The sequence below is a fragment of the Dendropsophus ebraccatus genome, chromosome 13 (genome assembly GCF_027789765.1).
Source record: "Dendropsophus ebraccatus isolate aDenEbr1 chromosome 13, aDenEbr1.pat, whole genome shotgun sequence".
In the NCBI taxonomy this organism is placed as follows: Eukaryota; Metazoa; Chordata; class Amphibia; order Anura; family Hylidae; genus Dendropsophus; species Dendropsophus ebraccatus.
The window spans coordinates 78,455,819-78,478,462 of record NC_091466.1 but is presented as its reverse complement, the minus strand read 5'-3'; the positions used below and the strand labels follow the sequence as shown (position 1 = coordinate 78,478,462).

At 50.0% G+C, this 22,644-nt stretch overlaps 1 protein-coding gene across 1 annotated transcript; it reads left to right on the top strand.

Annotated features, from left to right (window-relative positions):
- Positions 1-2,672: 2,672 nt before the first annotated feature.
- NRDE2 (NRDE-2, necessary for RNA interference, domain containing) lies at positions 2,673-22,257 on the top strand. Its single transcript, XM_069949302.1, has 14 exons — positions 2,673-2,901; positions 6,061-6,169; positions 7,555-7,725; positions 8,091-8,237; positions 10,005-10,452; positions 10,608-11,013; positions 13,812-13,945; positions 15,543-15,666; positions 16,468-16,643; positions 16,838-17,224; positions 17,429-18,309; positions 18,745-18,883; positions 21,558-21,629; positions 21,813-22,257. The coding sequence occupies exons 1-14, from the start codon at positions 2,841-2,843 to the stop codon at positions 21,936-21,938; spliced, it is 3,381 nt and encodes a 1,126-aa protein (XP_069805403.1). The 5' UTR covers positions 2,673-2,840; the 3' UTR covers positions 21,939-22,257.
- The last annotated feature ends 387 nt before the right edge of the window (positions 22,258-22,644 follow it).

Genomic DNA, 22,644 nt, shown 5'->3' with positions numbered 1-22,644 from the left:
CACATATCCAGCTGCTGTGTTATCAGGGTTATACAGTTACTATACATTATATACCACATGCTGCTATACTGTACAGTAACTTGTATATCACATATCCAGCTGCTGTGTTATCAAGGTTATACAGTTACTATACATTATACACCACATGCTGCTATACTGTACAGTAACTTATATATCACATATCCAGCTGCTGTGTTATCAGGGTTATACAGTTACTATACATTATACACCACATGCTGCTATACTGTACAGTAACTTATATATCACATATCCAGCTGCTGTGTTATCAGGGTTATACAGTTACTATACATTATACACCACATGCTGCTATACTGTACAGTAACTTATATATCACATATCCAGCTGTTTTCAAATGTTTGTTTCCTTTGTTTTACCTGTTATTCAGAATACAAAATCATTATATTTGGGGCAGTGGAACAATTTGTCTGCATTTCAATGATTTCTTTTGGGAAAATTTTCTTTGGTTTAAGATTGATTTGGATTAAAAACTCGTTCCGGAAACGAATTATGCTCGTAATGTAATTTTACTGTAATTTTATAGGGGTCAGAGCCTCCTTACAGGATGATAGCCCCAGTAACTTCCACTAGGAGTAGCTCTGAATCCAATACTAAATCTGTAGACAGTGAGCTCCCCCTAGTGGTGGCAGCAGGCAGTGTTTAGATTCCGTATAGGAATGAATGTTTGCATTTACTGACGGCCAGCAGAGATCTGGAGGATCCTGACACACACCATCTATTAGAAAAAGGAAAAACTTATTATTCTATAATTAAGTTTAAGTAAATAAGAATTGTGAAAGTTAAAAACCCTGATGTATAACAAGCCCCCGACACTCTGTGTGCACATGGTGTCGTTTTCTGTACTAAAGATATACCATAAACTACATGGAAGATACCTGAGGCCTGGGCCTTCTGCGCATGCGTCACACACAGTCAGCCTATGGAGTGCCATCAGTGAGCCACCTGACATCCCAGACCGTGAGACCAATAGAAGTCTAGGAGCCTGATCACACAGTCCCAACGTGTTATCATTATATGGTCCATGGAATTCACAGCCGTGTGTAATGGCCCATAGAATACAATGCATAAATGACTGATGTGTGCAGGGGCTTCTCCTTTGATTTCGGACACATCCCTGTCTATTGCTGCACATTCTGCACTGGGGATAATCTGCATCCTGGTCACCTCACACGTCATGTCACTTATCATGTGTAGTGCAGTGGGACGAGCGTTACTACCAGAATACATGGGATACTGCATTGTGATCACAGGCTTATGTGCAAGTGTAAGGGAAAAGGAGCTTGCTGGTTGTCCATAGCGGCTGTGCTGTATTTGTTGCTGGCAGTGACTATGCTGCACACTACATTACCAACATACATAGCATACATCATATATGTGCCAGGTAGATACCAATACATGGAGGGTATATAATGCACTGGGTGGGCCCTGAGCTATGATTCCCCTATAACTCCATAGTCCTGTATGGTGCACAGGTGAGCCCTGACCTATGTATCCCCTATAACTCCATAGTCCTGTAAGGTGCACAGGTGAGCCCTGACCTATGTATCACCTATAACTCCATAGTCCTGTATGGTGCACAGGTGAGCCCTGACCTATGTATCTCTAATAACTCCATAGTCCTGTAAGGTGCACAGGTGAGCCCTGACCTATGTATCACCTATAACTCCATAGTCCTGTATGGTGCACAGGTGAGCCCTGACCTATGTATCCCCTATAACTCCATAGTCCTGTATGGTGCACAGGTGAGCCCTGACCTATGTATCACCTATAACTCCATAGTCCTGTATGGTGCACAGGTGAGCCCTGACCTATGTATCCCCTATAACTCCATAGTCCTGTATGGTGCACAGGTGAGCCCTGACCTATGTATCACCTATAACTCCATAGTCCTGTATGGTGCACAGGTGAGCCCTGACCTATGTATCACCTATAACTCCATAGTCCTGTATGGTGCACAGGTGAGCCCTGACCTATGTATCACCTATAACTCCATAGTCCTGTATGGTGCACAGGTGAGCCCTGACCTATGTATCCCCTATAACTCCATAGTCCTGTAAGGTGCACAGGTGAGCCCTGAGCTATGTATCCCCTATAACTCCATAGTCCTGTATGGTGCACAGGTGAGCCCTGACCTATGTATCTCTAATAACTCCATAGTCCTGTATGGTGCACAGGTGAGCCCTGACCTATGTATCCCCTATAACTCCATAGTCCTGTATGGTGCACAGGTGAGCCCTGACCTATGTATCTCTAATAACTCCATAGTCCTGTATGGTGCACAGGTGAGCCCTGACCTATGTATCCCCTATAACTCCATAGTCCTGTATGGTGCACAGGTGAGCCCTGACCTATGTATCCCCTATAACTCCATAGTCCTGTAAGGTGCACAGGTGGGCCCTGACCTATGTATCTCTAATAACTCCATAGTCCTGTATGGTGCACAGGTGAGCCCTGACCTATGTATCCCCTATAACTCCATAGTCCTGTAAGGTGCACAGGTGAGCCCTGACCTATGTATCCCCTATAACTCCATAGTCCTGTATATGACAGGGGTGGAGGCTGCCTTCTATGATCACGTGACTCTGTGTATCTCACGGTCCATAACTTTTCCTATCGGAGGTTACAGATGATCAGCACTTGTTGCCTCAGATCCTCGGACTACGAGTCCCGTCGTTCAGTGCGGCGCATCAGCCATAGCGACTCGCAGCATCCAGCCGCAGTGCATTCTGGGAGCGGTAGTCCGGAGGGAGACGTGCGTGACGCGAATTGTGCGCGACTGGAATATTGACGGAGACCCCGGCATGGCGTTATTCCCTGCGTTTTCCGGGTGTTCGAGTGCGGGTGGAGCCCCCAAACAAACAGGTGACCCCCAAAGAGAGCCCGGAGGTGTCCGCTACTGCATGTGGCCCCTGGAGACCCTCTGTACTGCTAACAGTGACCCCCCCACCCCTGTCATATAGACCCCCTGTACCCCCCACCCCTGTCATATAGACCCCCTGTACCCCCCACCCCTGTCATATAGACCCCCCGTCCCCCCCACCCCTGTCATATAGACCCCCTGTACCCTCCACCCCTGTCATATAGACCCCCTGTACCCCCCACCCCTGTCATATAGACCCCCCACCCCTGTCATATAGACCCCCTGTACCCCCCACCCCTGTCATATAGACCCCCCGTCCCCCCCACCCCTGTCATATAGACCCCCTGTACCCCCACCCCTGTCATATAGACCCCCTATACCCCCCCACCCCTGTCATATAGACCCCCTGTACCCCCACCCCTGTCATATAGACCCCCTGTACCCTCCACCCCTGTCATATAGACCCCCTGTACCCTCCACCCCTGTCATATAGACCCCCCCGTCCCCCCCACCCCTGTCATATAGACCCCCTGTACCCCCCACCCCTGTCATATAGACCCCCCCGTCCCCCCCACCCCTGTCATATAGACCCCCTGTCCCCTCCACCCCTGTCATATAGACCCCCGTCCCCTCCATCCCTGTCATATAGACCCCCTGTACCCTCCACCCCTGTCATATAGACCCCCTGTACCCCCCACCCCTGTCATATAGACCCCCTGTACCCCCACCCCTGTCATATAGACCCCCCGTCCCCTCCACCCCTGTCATAGACCCCCTGTACCCCCCACCCCTGTCATATAGACCCCCCTGTCCCCCCCACCCCTGTCATATAGACCCCCTGTACCCCCCACCCCTGTCATATAGACCCCCCTGTACCCCCCACCCCTGTCATATAGACCCCCTGTACCCTCCACCCCTGTCATAGACCCCCTGTACCCCCCACCCCTGTCATATAGACCCCCCCGTCCCCCCCACCCCTGTCATATAGACCCCCTGTACCCTCCACCCCTGTCATATAGACCCCCCCGTCCCCCCCACCCCTGTCATATAGACCCCCCCGTCCCCCCCACCCCTGTCATATAGACCCCCTGTCCCCTCCACCCGTCATAGACCCCCTGTACCCCCCACCCCTGTCATATAGACCCCCTGTACCCTCCACCCCTGTCATAGACCCCCTGTACCCCCCACCCCTGTCATATAGACCCCCTGTATCCTCTACCCCTGTCATATAGACCCCCTGTGCCCTCCACCCCTGTCATATAGACTCCCTGTACCCCCCACCCCTGTCATATAGACCCCCCGTCCCCTCCACCCCTGTCATAGACCCCCTGTACCCCCCACCCCTGTCATATAGACCCCCCTGTCCCCCCCACCCCTGTCATATAGACCCCCTGTACCCCCACCCCTGTCATATAGACCCCCGTCCCCCCCACCCCTGTCATATAGACCCCCTGTACCCCCCACCCCTGTCATATAGACCCCCTGTACCCCCCACCCCTGTCATATAGACCCCCTGTACCCCCACCCCTGTCATATAGACCCCCCGTCCCCTCCACCCCTGTCATAGACCCCCTGTACCCCCCACCCCTGTCATATAGACCCCCCTGTCCCCCCCACCCCTGTCATATAGACCCCTGTACCCCCCACCCCTGTCATATAGACCCCCCCTGTACCCCCCACCCCTGTCATATAGACCCCCCCGTCCCCCCCACCCCTGTCATATAGACCCCCTGTACCCTCCACCCCTGTCATATAGACCCCCCCGTCCCCCCCACCCCTGTCATATAGACCCCCCCGTCCCCCCCACCCCTGTCATATAGACCCCCTGTCCCCTCCACCCCTGTCATAGACCCCCTGTACCCCCCACCCCTGTCATATAGACCCCCTGTACCCTCCACCCCTGTCATAGACCCCCTGTACCCCCCACCCCTGTCATATAGACCCCCTGTATCCTCTACCCCTGTCATATAGACCCCCTGTACCCCCCCACCCCTGTCATATAGACCCCCTGTACCCTCCACCCCTGTCATATAGACCCCCTGTGCCCTCCACCCCTGTCATATAGACCCCCCGTCCCCCCCACCCCTGTCATATAGACCCCCTGTACCCCCCACCCCTGTCATATAGACCCCCTGTACCCCCCACCCCTGTCATATAGACCCCCTGTACCCCCCACCCCTGTCATATAGACCCCCTGTACCCCCCACCCCTGTCATATAGACCCCCTGTACCCCCCACCCCTGTCATATAGACCCCCCGTCCCCCCCACCCCTGTCATATAGACCCCCTGTACCCCCCACCCCTGTCATATAGACCCCCTGTACCCCCCACCCCTGTCATATAGACCCCCTGTACCCTCCACCCCTGTCATATAGACCCCCTGTACCCCCCCACCCCTGTCATATAGACCCCCTGTACCCTCCACCCCTGTCATATAGACCCCCTGTACCCTCCACCCCTGTCATATAGACCCCCTGTACCCTCCACCCCTGTCATATAGACCCCCTGTACCCTCCACCCCTGTCATATAGACCCCCTGTACCCTCCACCCCTGTCATATAGACCCCCTGTACCCTCCACCCCTGTCATATAGACCCCCTGTACCCTCCACCCCTGTCATATAGACCCCCTGTACCCCCCACCCCTGTCATATAGACCCCCTGTACCCTCCACCCCTGTCATATAGACCCCCTGTACCCCCACCCCTGTCATATAGACCCCTGTACCCCCACCCCTGTCATATAGACCCCTCGTCCCCTCCAACCCTGTCATATAGACCCCCCGTCCCCTCCACCCCTGTCATATAGACCCCCCGTCCCCTCCACCCCTGTCATATAGACCCCCTGTACCCCCCCACCCCTGTCATATAGACCCCCCTGTACCCTCCACCCCTGTCATATAGACCCCCCTGTACCCTCCACCCCGTCATATAGACCCCCCGTCCCCCCCACCCCTGTCATATAGACCCCCCCCCCGTCCCCCCCCACCCCTGTCATATAGATCCCCCCTCCCCACCGCCCCTGTCATATAGACCCCCCGTCCCCCCCCACCCCTGTCATATAGATCCCCCCTCCCCCCCACCCCTGTCATATAGACCCCCTGTCATATAGACCCCCAGGGTGGAGGGGACAGAGTTTGATGCCTTGCTTTTTCCTCCGCAGGGTCGGACTGGCTGAACAATCGAAGTTTCTGTACGGAGGACGCCCTGTCCCTGCACCAGCGCTCACAGCCCCCTGCACCTTCCTCCCACCAGGAATCTCCACAGTCCAGGTATTCTGGTCCTATACATCACAGCCCTGTCTGATGGGAGTTATACTTCTCCAACAACCCAGCCCTTCCCTGTGTGATCTGTACTATCCAATCCATAGAAAGTTGTGTGGCATCTAGTATGAGTGGCTGTCATCTCATCCAGCCGTCACCCAGCTTTCCCTCTCTCCGGATCGCCCCTAGTATTATCCTCAGGGTTGCTGCATTGTGTTCAGGGGCGTCTCTCAGAGCTGAGGGTTTGTTACAGTTGTGTCCGGAGTGCAGAGCACGCAGCATCCGCAGATCATCTCCTTTAGAGTGCCTTCACACCTACCGGATCCACAGCGGATCTCACTTCTGTGGATTCGAAGCGAGAACCGCTGCAGATCCGGTACCATTCACCCCTATGATAGCACATATTCGCAGCGGGATTAACATCCCGCTGTGAATATGTGCTTTAACCCCTCGCTGTCCGCAGCCCCGCCGGCTCCGGTCCCGCTCACTGCAGCCGCGCCGCCGAGCAGGTACTTTATGCTCTCGGCGGCGGGCTGCAGGATGCGGCCGGGGATAGGGGATGCGGGCTGCTTGATGCGGCCCGAGATGGGGGATGCGGCCGAGGATGGGCTAATGCAGCGGCGGGGCTGCGGACAGCGAAGGGTTAAAGCACATATTCACAGCGGGATGTTAATCCCGCTGCGAATATGTGCTATCATAGGGGTGAATGGTACCGGATCCGCAGCGGTTCCCGCTGCGAATCTGCAGAAGTGAGATCCGCTGTGGATCCGGTAGGTGTGAAGGCATCCTTACATTGTTTTACACTGGGATTGTTCACACTGGATACAACTGCACCAAACCCTCAGCTCTGGTGGAGAATCGCCCCGCATGGTATTACACATGGGATAGTGTTTTTCTGTATTGGTTGTGATGCTGCTCTTATCCAAACACTGTGCGGGGGAACCAGTTTGTAACGCCAGGGGCCGCGTCCGGTCTGGACTTTCTTTAGTACATTATTTGTTGTCCTGGTAACTTTGGGCACTGAGATGTTTATATCCTGTATACTTGTTATAAACCACGTTTAACCCCTGAAGGCCCAGCAGTGGAGTGTGAAGCTGTGTACCTCCTCCACCATGATAGCCCAAACCTATACTGTAATATATGGAGCCGGGCCTCACATGTCCTGCTGGTTTGTGTCACTGTTTTGCACTTCGTTCTAGAATTTATCAGTTCTGCTTCAGGATCTCTGCTTGCTGTCAGTATATAAGTTCTATAGGGGCTGTATAGATCTGTGTGCAGTGAGCGCCCCCTAGGCAGCATTTTATTATACAACTCAAAGTCTATTAAATAGTTGAAAAAGTGAAACTTTACATGGGAATAAGTTGTGACCGAGTGATATGATGTGTGATTCACAGCAATGACCCCCAACGTCAGACCTCCGGCAGTGAGGCGTCAGATTCCGAGGCCGATAGAAGAAGGAAAAAGAGGAAAAAGAAGAAAAAGAAGCAGAAGAAGCAGAAGAGGAGCAGCGAGGAGGAGGAGGACTGCGGAAAGATAAAGAACTCTCAGCCGGTGGGTGCTATGAGGTGGGTAACACCTTGTCCTGGATGTGATCATAGATATCAAGTGACTGGGGCCCCCAAGATTGTTTAGCAGCTAATATATATGGGCCCACTCATCCACACATCCAATAACAAGCACTGCATCTGCTTTATCCAGACACAGCACCACTTTCCTTCTTGTGGCTGAATCTGGTACTGCAGCTTTGATCCAACCATGTGAAAGAGCCTGATCTGCAGTACCAGACCTAGCTTCAGCAGCCTTTTTAGCCCCCCCCCCCCAAATGGCTTAATATTATGTTGTCATAGGCTTGGGAGTGTTATTGTGCCCCCATTATTCTCTTCTGTAATGGGCTAACCTGTGCTAACGCTGCTGGCTTTGTGCTCTGCAGGGAGGACACCTGTGGATCTGCCGTCGCAGGCCGCGCTCTCTGGCTGGAAGAAGCCCAGTCTGCACCACAGGAGACATTCAGAATTGATAAGAAATCCGATCCAGCCAACTGGGAGTATAAGTCGCTGTACCGCGGAGACATTGCACGGTGAGAAGCATGCACACATCCAGTGTGAAGCCCACCCATAGATTATAGCTAGAACATCTACAATGTAATGCAGCCTGCCACAATAATTGCAATGTTAGATTAGTGTAAAGCATTGTGTCCCAACGTGTGCTTGTGAAACAGCTGAATGGCCACAACGCTCACCAAACCTTGGCTGTTTGTGCATGATGAGAGTTGTAGTTGTTCAACATCTGGAGAGCCACAGGTTAAAGGGAACACTCTAAGCCAGGGATAGGGAACCTTCGGCCCTCCAGCTGTTGCAAAACTACAATTCCCATCCTGCCTGGGCAACCAAAGCTAAAGCTTCGGCTGTCCAGGCATGATGGGTATTGTAGTTTTGTAACAGCTGTAGGGCTGACGTTTCCCCATCACTGCTCTAAATTGATGTCACCTTCTCATAGATCATTTCCCTACCTTTATCCTTTAGTTTATTAGGTGCCCTGGGGTGGCGCCTCAGCTCTCTCTCGCCCCTCAGGCCTTCTGGACGCACCGGGGAGTTGGGTTTACTTGTCACTTTGCTCTTTATTATCGTGGTACATCCAGGCTGCAGCTGAATATTATAAACTCTTAACAGTTTTAATAAGCGGTGCAGGCGGTGGTGGCAGATGGCGTTTTAATCATCATAGACTCTAATTAACACTCAGATCTCCTCCGGGTTTATTATCACCGCCCGGCCGCCTCCTCTTTGTCGCTGTTTTGACAGTCATTTAATAGAAAGCCTCTACGACCATATCACCATGGTGGACAGGTTAATCTGCCTAAGTTGTGTGGACACACTTGAAATCCTTGATTTATGCTCCAATCACATCCAGAGCTGCGCTCGCAGTTCTGCTGAACCTGCAGAGCAGTGCATTAATGGAGGAGAAGTGACAGGACATCGTATGAAACCTGCTGACACTCGGAGCTTCTCATCACTGTGCGGACAGACAAATCCATAGTGACTTGGCTGAGATTCCATAGGGCTGTTCTATGGGTGAACGATGCTTCTCATCAGAGCATACCCTGTACAGACCAGTCATCTTCCGCTCTTGCAGAACTACAACCCACAGCATGCCCTTACAGCCTGGAGTTTTAGTATTGCTACAAAGCCACAGGTTGGGCCTTTCTATGCCCTGCCGATAAACTACAGACGCTGTAGGAGGAGACAGGAGAACTGGACACAGATGCATGATTAAACTACACAATGTTTGTTTGTAGTCTGTAACCATGGAAACACATGTGGCTCCATAGAAGCTGTGTACTCAGAATGGTAGAAGACCCATAATCCATGCAACCAGCCTTGATCACAATAAAGTTTGGCTGTGACCCGGTTTTCTGGGTATCTCCACTCATATAACCATTTCTTTTGTTGTTCCAGGGCATGTAAAAAACCCAGAGAATTATATTATTCTATTATAAGCCTCTTGCCGTTTTTTTTGTATACAGCTCCTATGCAGGTTTTTGTGTTTCCATGGTTACAGACAAATCCTGGGAAGTAAAATCTTGCAATTATGTGTTACACCTCCCTATGTTCCCCGACCTGCACCCTCCTGCAGTATGATGCCGTGATGATCATATTACTTTTATATACTTGGCTGTGATCGCAGTGCAGTGGGTCACAATGGGGAACCGTCAGGAGGCGATGGAGAAATGTAAGCAGTAATTAGCAAAAAAGAAGCTACATGTTGAATGCCCTGGAGCGCCACCACCTGCCCAAATCCCACGTCCTCATTGCATAATGTAAGGGGATATATCTGTCTTTACTTCCAGATATAGGAGGAGAGGTCACTCCTGCCTGGGGATTAATCCCAAGAAGCAGCAGATTGTCTGGGAAGATGCAAACAACAAGAAGACATCTCAGAAGAGGGCAGAACGCTATTACAACAAGACGGCAGTGCAGACATTACGGGCCAAGGCAGAGGCAGTGTCCTGCAGTAAAGATGGCGCGGCAATCGCCTCCGGCGGCTTCATTCCTGTTAAGGAGTGTGAACCGGACTCTGCCACTGCCTCTTCTGGTCCAGTCAGCTGGGTAAATCCACTGGGAGTATACGATAGATCCACCGCCATGTGGCTGCAAGGTAAAGGGGGCCCAGAGAGCAAGACCCCAGCCCCAGAGCCCAGAGACACCAGCCTCCTGGAGAAGGTGGAGGATTACAACAGGAGAGTCCGAGAAAATCCCACAGACATCAAGACCTGGATGGAGTTTGTCTCATTTCAGGTACCCTGTTCATAATGCAGCAATCATATTTTGTACAATATTAAGTTATTGTCTGGATCTGGGTGATGATGTAATAACGATGATTACAGGGGTAGTCACCCAGCTTTCCTGGGGTCCAGAATAACAGATCTGACTACTCCTTTGTTTGTCTGCAGGATGGTTTGATCCATCAGCCAAGCATGTACTCCACCAGCGAGAGCGAGATGGACAGCCACCGCATGTCTCTAAAGATGGTGCTGGAGAAGAAGCTGTCTATCCTGGAGAGAGCTATCGAGAGCAACCCGGCCAGCACTGAGCTGAAGTTGGCGCGGCTGCATCTGTGTGCAGAGTTCTGGGAGAGCGCGGCTCTGCTGAAGGAGTGGCAAAAGTTGATCTTTCTTCACCCCAATGATCCGCAGCTCTGGCAGAAGTATCTGCAGTTTTCTCAGGGACAGTTCAGCACATTCTCTGTGTCCAAAGTGAACGCCATCTACGGGAAGTGTCTCAGCACCCTGTCTGCAGTCCATGATGGGACTATGGTGTCGCATCCGGCTGTGCCGGGCACTGAACGCAGCATGTATAGTGAGTGGAGTCCTTACTACCTTTATGTGTGTAAAAACACAAACTTTGCTACTTAGTGTTTAACATCAATATTATTATCTATTACTGTATAGTGATGAAGAAATACTGCCACCTGCAGTCAGAGTGGTGGTACTGCACCCTAACATTGTGCATACATTGTGCATTAAAAGAGAAACCTGCAGGGGAAGGGGGGAAATTGATTTCAAGTAACAACTTACCTTTCCCTGTGCCCCTGGTGAGCGTCTGGAGTGTCTGCGGGATCCCTGCTGGGGAGTTGCACCCAGATCTGTAGGATGGAGCTGGGAGCCACAGCAGCACCATCATGCTGATTGCTTCCCTTTAAGTCTGCAGGGTTTCTGCAATGTAAGTTGACATTCTGCGAGTTTCAGATGTGCACCAAAAGTCGATTTCTGTGCAGAAGTCATGCAGATCTTATCTGTAGTGTGTAAATAAGAGTTGAACAATTGTATATGGATGCTCATTGAGACTGGCTAAAATATGATATCGTTGGTAGTCAGATAACCAGAATCTGTGTGATTGCTACAGCTAAATGGCTATGCTGTGTCCATGCGGTTACATATAGGTGGCAGGGGTCTCAGCGCTGTGACCTAAAAGTCCTAAAGTGAATATAAGTTCAAAAGTGCCGACCCCTTTGTGATATGACCTCTGTCTGCACACGGCTGAGGTTAGATGTGAGTGCAAGAAAAAAAAGAAGAAATGACTATTGTGGTAGACCTAATTGATGCAAAAAAGCAACTTTATTAATATGAGCATAAAGTGCAGTGAAGTGATATATATAATTAGTCCAAATTTGTGCAGTAGAAGTACAAAAAGATTTTAGTAGGCAAGGGTACTGTCGGGGAGGTAGCCCTGTTATACCCTACCTAACGTATATCGAGGACCGCTTGGGTCAGGCGTCCCTTAGCCAGGCTGTGTCCGGCCCTATAATAGACAGTCGTGGAGTCAAGGTGCAGACTGTCCGAAGGTGTGTGGTGTAGGTGTGATCAGAAGATCAGAATGGTTTCGTCTGGTAAGTATACGGCATACAGCCACATATGAGGTGTGTGAGTACTTTTATTTCTACAATGTAAGATAACTGAGATCCTTCACAGGTTTCCACTTCCGACACGTTTCCGCTTTGTGGTGTGCATAGGTTCATCAGGGAATGATGTGGAGATGCTGTCAATATTGTCCTCAGTAAGGAGATCTCTAGACAGATGCCATGTTCATATAGGTGGGGGAATGATGATAACTATATTAGCAGGTCCTGATATGAGCTAGTAGTGATATTGCTTGTAGCCCCTCAGTCAGGTGCAGGATAGGTACAACAGATATCTTAGTTTGTAGTAGAGATTAGTAGTTCTGCAGATAGTGGTTAGGCACAAGATGTGGATTGCACGTGCTTGGACAAGGGGAAAATCACACGACATCTAACTCTGCCGAGCTCCCTACCATCTGCCTGACCGGGAGACATCTCTCCCCTGGTCTCTTCTTATGCATGTCTATCAGTGACATCTATCAGTGGTATACACCAGCAAGTTCCAGGCATCCAATACATGCATCATGTATATTGATTATATGGCAGATACCTGGACCATTTGTGCCTAACCACTATCTGCAGAACTACTAATCTCTACTACAAACTACTAACTAAGATATCTGTTGTACCTATCCTGGACCTGACTAACGGGCTACAAGCAATATCACTACTAGCTCATATCAGGACCTTCAAATATAGTTATCATCATTCCCCCACCTATATGAACATGGCATCTGTCTAGAGATCTCCTTACTGAGGACAATATTGATAGCATCTCCACATCATTCCCTGATGAACCTATGCACACCACATAGGGGAAACATGTCGGAAGTGGAAACCTGTGAAGGATCTCAGTTATTTTACATTGCAGAAATAAAAGTACTCACTTGAGCCACATCACCTCATATGGGACTCTATGCCGTATACTTATCAGACAAAACCATTCTGATCTTCTGATCACACCTACATCACACATCTTCGGACAGTCTGCACCTTGACTCCACGACTGTCTATTATAGGGCCAGATACCGCCCTATAATACTTCTGTACTTCTACTGCACAAATTTGGACTAATTTATGTATATCACTTCACTGCAGTTTATGCTCATACTAATAAAGTCGCTTTTTTGCATCAATTAGGTCTACCACAATAGTCGTTTCTCCTGTTTTTTCTTGTTTGTATACTTGACTTGTGGAGACCACCGCCATATCCATACAGCTAGGTACTCTAATTCTATTCATTTACATAGATGTGAGTGCAGACAGAACTGGCAGAACACGGCCTGCTCACTTTACTCTCCTGTGCCAGGCTCCATCTATCTGCCAGTGTATTGAGAGTCCTGGATTGTCACAGCGATGGAGATTCAAAGATTTATCCTGCGGGAAAGGGAAACAATCCAGGACAGGTATTCACCATCCGTAGGTCTGCAGAATATAGGGATGTGTGAACTCAGCCTTAGTCTTAATATACTTTGTGTTTTATGTCCTCCCTGTTCTTTGCTTGCTGCTATAGAATAGATAGATCTTATTGACCTTCATGATACTTCTGTGAGCTCAGCAGCGTTGCCTTCGGCTGGTAGACTGATACATTGCAGCAAACTATCAGCATTGGAGTGAGACGTGTGTTTAGACCGGATACGGTTACAGCCGGGGGAGACTGACTAGCTCAGGCAGGCTTTCAGCATATTGTGAATGTATATAGATTGTGTGTGTGTACAGTGAAACCCTTATGATATGATTCTCCTTCTTTCCTTGGCAGATATCTTCCTCCAGCAGTGCCACTTCCTGCGCCAGGCTGGCCACTGTGAGAAAGCAGTGTCCTTGTTCCAGGCACTTATGGACTTCACTTTCTATAAGCCGGACAGTGTGAAGAACATGACCACAAAAGAGCAGGTAAACCCGCATCAACACGATACGCTCATTATCGAGTTATTGTATATTGGAATATAGAAGTTCCATCGTAGAGAAGAAGATTGGTAATTCATATGCAGACCCCATAAATCCTTTTCTTATCCTGAGTTACATCCTGTAGTTTAATACAGTCACCTTCAGAGCTGCATTCGAAAATCACATATGGCATAGTGTTCTTGATCACTCTGTGTTATACAAATTCTGCTGAAGACACGTTTAGTGCTTGGTGCCTGTGTGTTTAGTGCCCTCCTATGTAGTGGCTGTGCCCCTTAAAGCTCAGCCACTGCCCCCTCCCTATCCTACGGCCTGTACATTGAAGAAGCAGCGTGGGTGTATCACAGTGTATCCCCATCCTGATTGCTGCCTAGTGTAATTGAAGTGCCCTTGTCATTGATGGGTAAGTGAACCGTAGAGATCCATTACGCAGACAATTTCGGGACCAGTGGTGCAGTGCAGGGTCGCTATTACACGGACCTGAATACAGCGACAGATTATATGGAGACATCCGCGTCTGCAGCAAGAGACACCTTCAAGAAATGTAATTAGACCTGGTGCAGAGAGATCCTGCTCTGCCAGGAGAAACTCCACCAGGACTGTGACTCCATCTGCTCCCGGGATGGAGCGTTCTGTAGCCTCAGTGTATGTAGTATATACTGCAGTGTATGTAGTATATACAGAGTTAAAGAGTTTTTTTTTAAATGTTCTTTGCACAAGACTATATGTCTCATATATAGTATTGGATGTAAAGCCTGTATTATACTCCAGAGCTGCACTCACTATTCTGCTGGTGGGGTCTCTGTGTACAAACATTACTGCTCCTGAGTTACATCCTGTATTATACTCCAGAGCTGCACTCACTATCCTGCTGGTGGGGTCTCTGTGTACATACATTACATTACTGATCCTGAGTTACATCCTGTATTATACTGAGGAGCTGCACTCACTATTCTGCTGGTGGGGTCTCTGTGTACATACATTACTGATCCTGAGTTACATCCTGTATTATACCCCAGAGCTGCACTCACTATTCTGCTGGTGGGGTCACTGTGTACATACATTACTGATCCAGAGTTACATCCTGTATTATACCCCAGAGCTGCACTCACTATTCTGCTGGTGGGGTCACTGTGTACATACATTACTGATCCAGAGTTACATCCTGTATTATACCCCAGAGCTGCACTCACTATTCTGCTGGTGGGGTCTCTGTGTACATACATTACTGATCCTGAGTTACATCCTGTATTATGCTGAGGAGCTGCACTCACTATTCTGCTGGTGAGGTCACTGTGTACATACATTACTGATCCTGAGTTACATCCTTTGTTGTACTTCAAAACTGTACTCACTATTCTGCAGCTTCAGAGCTGAAATCTTCCAGCATTCCCTGCTTGTTCTGGTGATCAGAATTCTGGGAAGTGTTGCTGATTGTGTTATTGATTTTTCCCCTGTCAGTAAGTTCAGCTCTGCTGTTGGGGGATAGGAGGTGTTTATACAGACTCGCTGACTGTTTCCAGTAACAACCAACTGAATAGTGATTGCAGCTCTGACTCACTACTGATTTATTTTTTTTTATTAGGTGGAATTTTTTGAGCCTTTTTGGGACAGCGGGGAACCTCGATTTGGAGAAAAAGGAGCAAAAGGCTGGAGCTCGTGGATGAGGCAGCAGGAGAGGGGCGGCTGGGTGGTCATCAATAACTTGGGTAATGCTCCTAGATCTGGATCGGGAGAGATCAGAACAGTTATATCATCCCTGTTGTAAAGCACAGGTTTATTCTTGCTTATGTCTCCATTACTGCTTATTTTTCAATGTGCAGTATACAGTAAAACTTGGCTGTTTTATAATCGCCGTACTTCACGTCTTTATCGTATCAAATTCTCTTGTTAGTAAATACTGTAGAAACTTTTATGATAATCTGGACAAAAACTAAGAAGTGATGCAATTGTATCCAGTGTAGACAATGCTCTGTGAGCTCCAGACTGATACATTGTACATAGCTAGCCCTGCTCTGTATCCAGTGTAGACAATGCTCTGTGAGCTCCAGACTGATACATTGTACATAGCTAGTCCTGCTCTCAGCTGTATCCAGTGTAGACAATGCTCTGTGAGCTCCAGACTAATACATTGTACATAGCTAGTCCTGCTCTCAGCTGTATCCAGTGTAGACAATGCTCTGTGAGCTCCAGACTGATGCATTGTACATAGCTAGTCCTGCTCTGTATCCAGTGTAGACAATGCTCTGTGAGCTCTACAGCCTGGACCCAGACTGATCTATTACACCAACACTGAATCATTGTAGCAAACTATGTGTAGAGTTGATCCTGCAGAAGATTATCTGGACTGGATACAGTTGTAACACTCACTCTCATCTGGATATAAAGGAGAATTCCCCGTCTTGGTGACGGTAATCGGAGATTCTGATATGACATGCAGTTATCTGGTTATTACAGGGAATTCTATTAGAAGTTTAATTGAATACATTTTACCATCATGTGTAACTTAGGTGAAGAGGAAGAAGATGAAGCTGAGGAGGAGATTGATATCAAGGATAAGAGCCGCCCCAGGTCTGATATCTGGCTGGACATGGAGTGCGCCCGGGAGGCCAGACAATGGATACCCTGGAGACCGGACCCAACCAAAAAACAGACCGAAGAGGATTGTGAGGACCCTGAGCGACAGGTGAGACCTTCCCCTCCAGAGCAGTATTCACACATCTGCTACCACTGACATATTACTGGTCTGGCATGAGAAGAGAGTAGAAAGTAATAGCATCTTAAGAGTTAATAATCCGGGACATGTAGGTCACATTAAAGGTTAAAGGGACGTTGCTGTGATGTCAGTTTATGATTTTCGGCCGCTTCTTCATTTTTCAGGTCTTGTTTGATGACATTGGTCCTTCCATGTTCAAGATCTCCAGTGCGGAGTTGAGGTTCCAGCTAGTCCTGTCCTTCCTTCAGTTCTTAGGAGTTCCTTGTGACTCTAGGCCGCCCCCTACCTCCCTGTACCTCTTCCTGGATGAGGCCTCCATCTTTGACCACACCTCTTTTTACGAGCGGCTGTTGACGACCTATGAACTCCCCCTCTCTGGAGTTGGCGTCGTCGGCCATCTGGATACTGTGAGCAAGAAGAGAGCACAGATTGGTCAGTGTAAGGAAGGCGAGCGCTTCATCCAGGACGTCTTCCAGGCCACCATGTCCTGCTTCCCGGTGGAGGAGAAGATGAAGCTGTCAGTCTGCTGGCTTCAGTACGAAATAGCCAAGGTATTGGAGCGCATCGGCCTAAGGTCTCATTCACACCACTTGTATCATAATACGGGTCTTGGTGCAGACTTCTCTACAGGTCCGGACTCTCATACACTGTAACAAGCCCTGCAGCTCTGTAACAGGATATGGTCAGGATGGGTGGATGATGTAAGCATTCACCACTGATGTAAATAATTGTCTGCCATTTGGTTTCTCCTCCAGGTGGTTCGGTGTCTGCAGGGGAAAAATAAGAAGAAGCTGAAATTTCAGGGAAAAAGGAGCAAGAGGCTGGCGAAAGGTCTGCTGAAAGAAACGGCAAACCGGAACAGCCTGGCGCTGTGGAAGGAGTACGCTCTGCTGGAGTGGCTGCTGGGGAACACAGAGGAGGCCAGGAAGGTGTTCGATGCCGCCATTGGACTTGCAGGAGGTCGAGGGTTAAAGGACCAGCATTTACGAAGTCTCTGTTTATTGTATGCAGAGCTGGAGGCAGAAATGGGGACACAACCAGAGCACGAGGCCAACTCCCGGGCGGTGCACATCCTCACCAGCCTGGCTGAGACTGTCCCCTATGGGCCATATAAAGAGACGGTCCCTGCACTTAGCATATTGAAGGCAAGGAAAGCGTATGAGCGAGCGCTGGAGGACTCCCTGAAGTCCCCTGAAGACCCCGCGCTGGTCACCATAGCCGGCTGCCTCGCTCTATTTCAGTATCTCACTGCAGGAATAGACTCAGCTGTCACTGTGTTTCGTCAGGTTTCAGGCTCGCTTGCACCCCCTGCAGGAGCATGCATTGAGGCATCGGGCTGGCAGAGCCCCCTGCAGGCAGTCACTGTGATGCACAGTAACTTACTGAAGTACCACACCAGGGTGAGTGTCTACCCACAGGCACCTCTCAGGGAAGCCCTGACCAACGCTTTGGAATTGTACCCCCATAATGTTACCCTGTGGAAATCCTACATCCAGTCTGAGAGCAAATCTCACAACAGCAACAAAGCCCGGAGGTTCATAGACAGTGTCCGGAGAGCGACGGACGCCCTGGAGCCGTATCTGTTCGCGATCCAAGCGGAAGAAGGGCGGAAAAAGCTGGTGGACTCTGTGCAGAGGTGAGGTGGTCATGTTCTGGGCTAAAGCACGTTGTATAATGGGAAAGGTCTTCGGCTTATAATAGACTTTATGGTTCAGTTCCTCATTTTCAAGATCACTGTTTGCTGTCAGGGAACACTTGGTTATGTTGACTTGTTTCAGCTGAGGTTTTGTTACAGTTGTTTGCAGTGTAGACGAGCCTTATATAGAGAGCCTGGGCTCCCATTATCCACTGAATCCATCAGGGCAGGAGGTGCTGCTGTATTCAGCTCACCCAGGATGTGGACATGGATACACTGTAACACAAGTCACATTTTCAGGCAATGTTCTCCTGCGCTGACAGCAAGCAGAGATCTTATTACAGATGTTATTTTCTTTAACTGAAAGCTAAAACGTTGCGCATAACCCTGTATTACCTATACCCCCTTTCTGTGTTTTCTTCTGGTGTTTTACAGGGGGGACACAGGAGACATACACAGTGTCATACCAGAAACAGGCCTGTCCAATCGTATCAAGGCTCTTTTTGAGCGTGGACTGGGCACAGAGCAGGGGTCCCGATGTCTTCTCCTATGGAGGATATATATACGCTTTATGGTGAGCAAAGTATACTGCAAATTTACTGTGTACATTACTTATCCTGAATTATACCCTCCAGAGCTGCATTTACTATTCTGCTGGTGAGGTCACTGTGTACATATATTATACTCCAGAGCTGCAGTCACTATTCTGCTGGTGGGGTCACTGTGTACATATATTATACTCCAGAGCTGCAGTCACTATTCTGCTGGTGGGGTCACTGTGTACATATATTATACTCCAGAGCTGCAGTCACTATTCTGCTGGTGGGGTCACTGTGTACATATATTATACTCCAGAGCTGCAGTCACTATTCTACTGGTGGGGTCACTGTGTACATATATTATACTCCAGGGCTGCAGTCACTATTCTGCTGGTGGGGTCACTGTGTACATACATTACACTACTGATCCTGAGTTACATCCTGTATTTCTTTTATTAAAATTTTAAACATAACAATAAATAAATACAGAAATAACACCCCATATACCGTATCTGACCAGAACAAAACAATAAATAGAAAAATGAAACCATAACATAAACCACCGGTCCATCCCCACACTCATTCCTCCACACAGACAACCCATATACCTATATACACCCATATACCTATATACAATATATACACCCATATACCTATATACAATATATACATAATATAAACTATATACACTACTATATACAAACCTATATATACTACTATATACTATACACCTATAAACACACCTATATACACTGCTATATACAATACACCACTATATACTATACACCTATATAAATAACTAAATGTGAACCCCCTGGCCCAGTTGCATTGTGCACAACCTAATACCACAGACATAATTCTACCCAACACCAACTAAACAAGACATAATTACACAAATAAACTAAAACTAAACAAGTCACGATACAAAATAGGGGCAAAAAACCCTGAAACAGCTGTCTGTGGATGGATACCTTGCTGAGGTGGTTTCCTTGACTGGAGAACGCCTTTGGCTTGGTTGTTCCTTCCCGGAGGGAAGGTCTGGCTAGTTCACTGACGTCGAGACACGTGATGGTGTCTCTGCAGTGTTCTTTTGCATATACGATACAAAATAATAACCTACAACTAAACATTACATATAATATTTTTAATAATTTTTTGGGGGCTTTCCTGAGCTAATCCGGCATCCCATGCCCCCAGTACATGATCACGGACGTCCATGAACCAGACCAGGATTTTATATATATAAAAGTCCCAACAAAGTCCCACAGAAGCCCCCTCCCCCCTTTTACCCACCACCCAACCTATCACTAAACCTGAACCCCAGGTGCAAACAAAACATATATAATATATACAGTATATACAATTTATACAAACATACAAAGACAATCACAATACAAAAATATATAACATACTAAACCCAACAATAATGAGACTTCTCAGCCCCACACACAACCCGAAAGCCCAAGTTCAGCGCCTGCAAGCCCCATACTCCAGTATCTCTACAGCACAAAACAAAAGACTAATGTGCCAGCATCAGCCGCCACCAGGAGAGGAGACGCAGGCTAAGGAACTTTATAGGCAAAGCCCCTCCAAAGACAAGAGGCCCTACCAGCCCCCAGCCTCTCGTACTCCAGAGAGCGCACCTTCACCAGGTCACCGAGTGTGCCCCTAACCACCTCATCCACAGGGGGCGCTGTGCCCCTAACCACCTCATCCACAGGGGGGCGCTGTGCCCCTAACCACCTCATCCACAGGGGGCGCTGTGCCCCTAACCACCTCATCCACAGGGGGCGCTGTGCCCCTAACCACCTCATCCACAGGGGGGCGCTGTGCCCCTAACCACCTCATCCACAGGGGGGCGCTGTGCCCCTAACCACCTCATCGACAGGGGGCACTGTGCCCCTAACCACCTCATCCACAGGGAGCGCTGTGCCCCTAACCACCTCATCCACAGGGGGCGCTGTGCCCCTAACCACCTCATCCACAGGGGGCGCTGTGCCCCTAACCACCTCATCCACAGGGGGGCGCTGTGCCCCTAACCACCTCATCCACAGGGAGCGCTGTGCCCCTAACCACCTCATCCACAGGGAGCGCTGTGCCCCTAACCACCTCATCCACAGGGAGCGCTGTGCCCCTAACCACCTCATCCACAGGGGGCGCTGTGCCCCTAACCACCTCATCCACAGGGGGCGCTGTGCCCCTAACCACCTCATCCACAGGGGGCGCTGTGCCCCTAACCACCTCATCCACAGGGGGCGCTGTGCCCCTAACCACCTCATCCACAGGGGGCGCTGTGCCCCTAACCACCTCATCCACAGGGGGCGCTTTGCCCCTAACCACCTCATCCACAGGGGGGCGCTGTGCCCCTAACCACCTCATCCACAGGGGGGCGCTGTGCCCCTAACCACCTCATCCACAGGGATGATTTTACGCTGCATCGATACTAAACACCGTGCACTCCACGTTTCGTACCTGACCATTATGCTGACTAAGAATAAAGTGCTCCGATCCCAATAAGAATAAAGTGCTCCTCTGTATTATACTCCAGAGCTGCACTCACTACTCTGCTGGTGGGGTCACTGTGTGCATATATTATACTCCAGAGCTGCAGTCACTATTCTGCTGGTGGGGTCACTGTGTACATATATTATACTCCAGAGCTGCAGTCACTATTCTGCTGGTGGGGTCACGTTGTACTCTGTGTTGCAGGTCTCTCAGGGTCACCGGGACAGAAGTCGGGGGCTCTTCTATAAGGCCATACAGAGGTGTCCCTGGGCTAAGGTGAGTAAATGTTGGTTGCTGTTGGCAGATGATGTCCTCATATTCTCTGTACATAGAAGCCTGGGCAGCAGTCAGTGCGGTATAGACACCCGCTGTATATGTGCCCACCTCCTCTCTCATGTTGTGCACTTGTGGGGGGCCACACTGGGGTATTTCTCTGGTGATTCTCTTCTCCTCTCCTAGGTTTTGTATTTGGACGCGGTTGAGTATTTCCCGGATCAGCTACAAGAAATCGTTGATTTAATGACTGAGAAGGAGCTGAGAGTGCGGCTGCCCCTGGAGGAGCTGGACCTGCTGCTCGAGGACTAGTCGCTGACCCCTGTCCTGCCCCTCTGTAGTCGCTGACCCCTGTGCCGCCCCTCTGTAGTCGCTGACCCCTGTGCCGCCCCTCTGTAGTCGCTGACCCCATGTGCCGCCCCTCTGTAGTCGCTGACCCCTGTGCCGCCCCTCTGTAGTCGCTGACCGCTGTGCCGCCCCTCTGTAGTCGCTGACCGCTGTGCCGCCCCTCTGTAGTCGCTGACCGCTGTGCCGCCCCTCTGTAGTCGCTGACCGCTGTGCCGCCCCTCTGTAGTCGCTGACCGCTGTGCCGCCCCTCTGTAGTCGCTGACCGCTGTGCCGCCCCTCTGTAGTCGCTGACCGCTGTGCCGCCCCTCTGTAGTCGCTGACCGCTGTGCCGCCCCTCTGTAGTCGCTGACCGCTGTGCCGCCCCTCTGTAGTCGCTGACCGCTGTGCCGCCCCTCTGTAGTCGCTGACCGCTGTGCCGCCCCTCTGTAGTCGCTGACCGCTGTGCCGCCCCTCTGTAGTCGCTGACCGCTGTGCCGCCCCTCTGTAGTCGCTGACCGCTGTGCCGCCCCTCTGTAGTCGCTGACCGCTGTGCCGCCCCTCTGTAGTCGCTGACCGCTGTGCCGCCCCTCTGTAGTCGCTGACCGCTGTGCCGCCCCTCTGTAGTCGCTGACCGCTGTGCCGCCCCTCTGTAGTCGCTGACCGCTGTGCCGCCCCTCTGTAGTCGCTGACC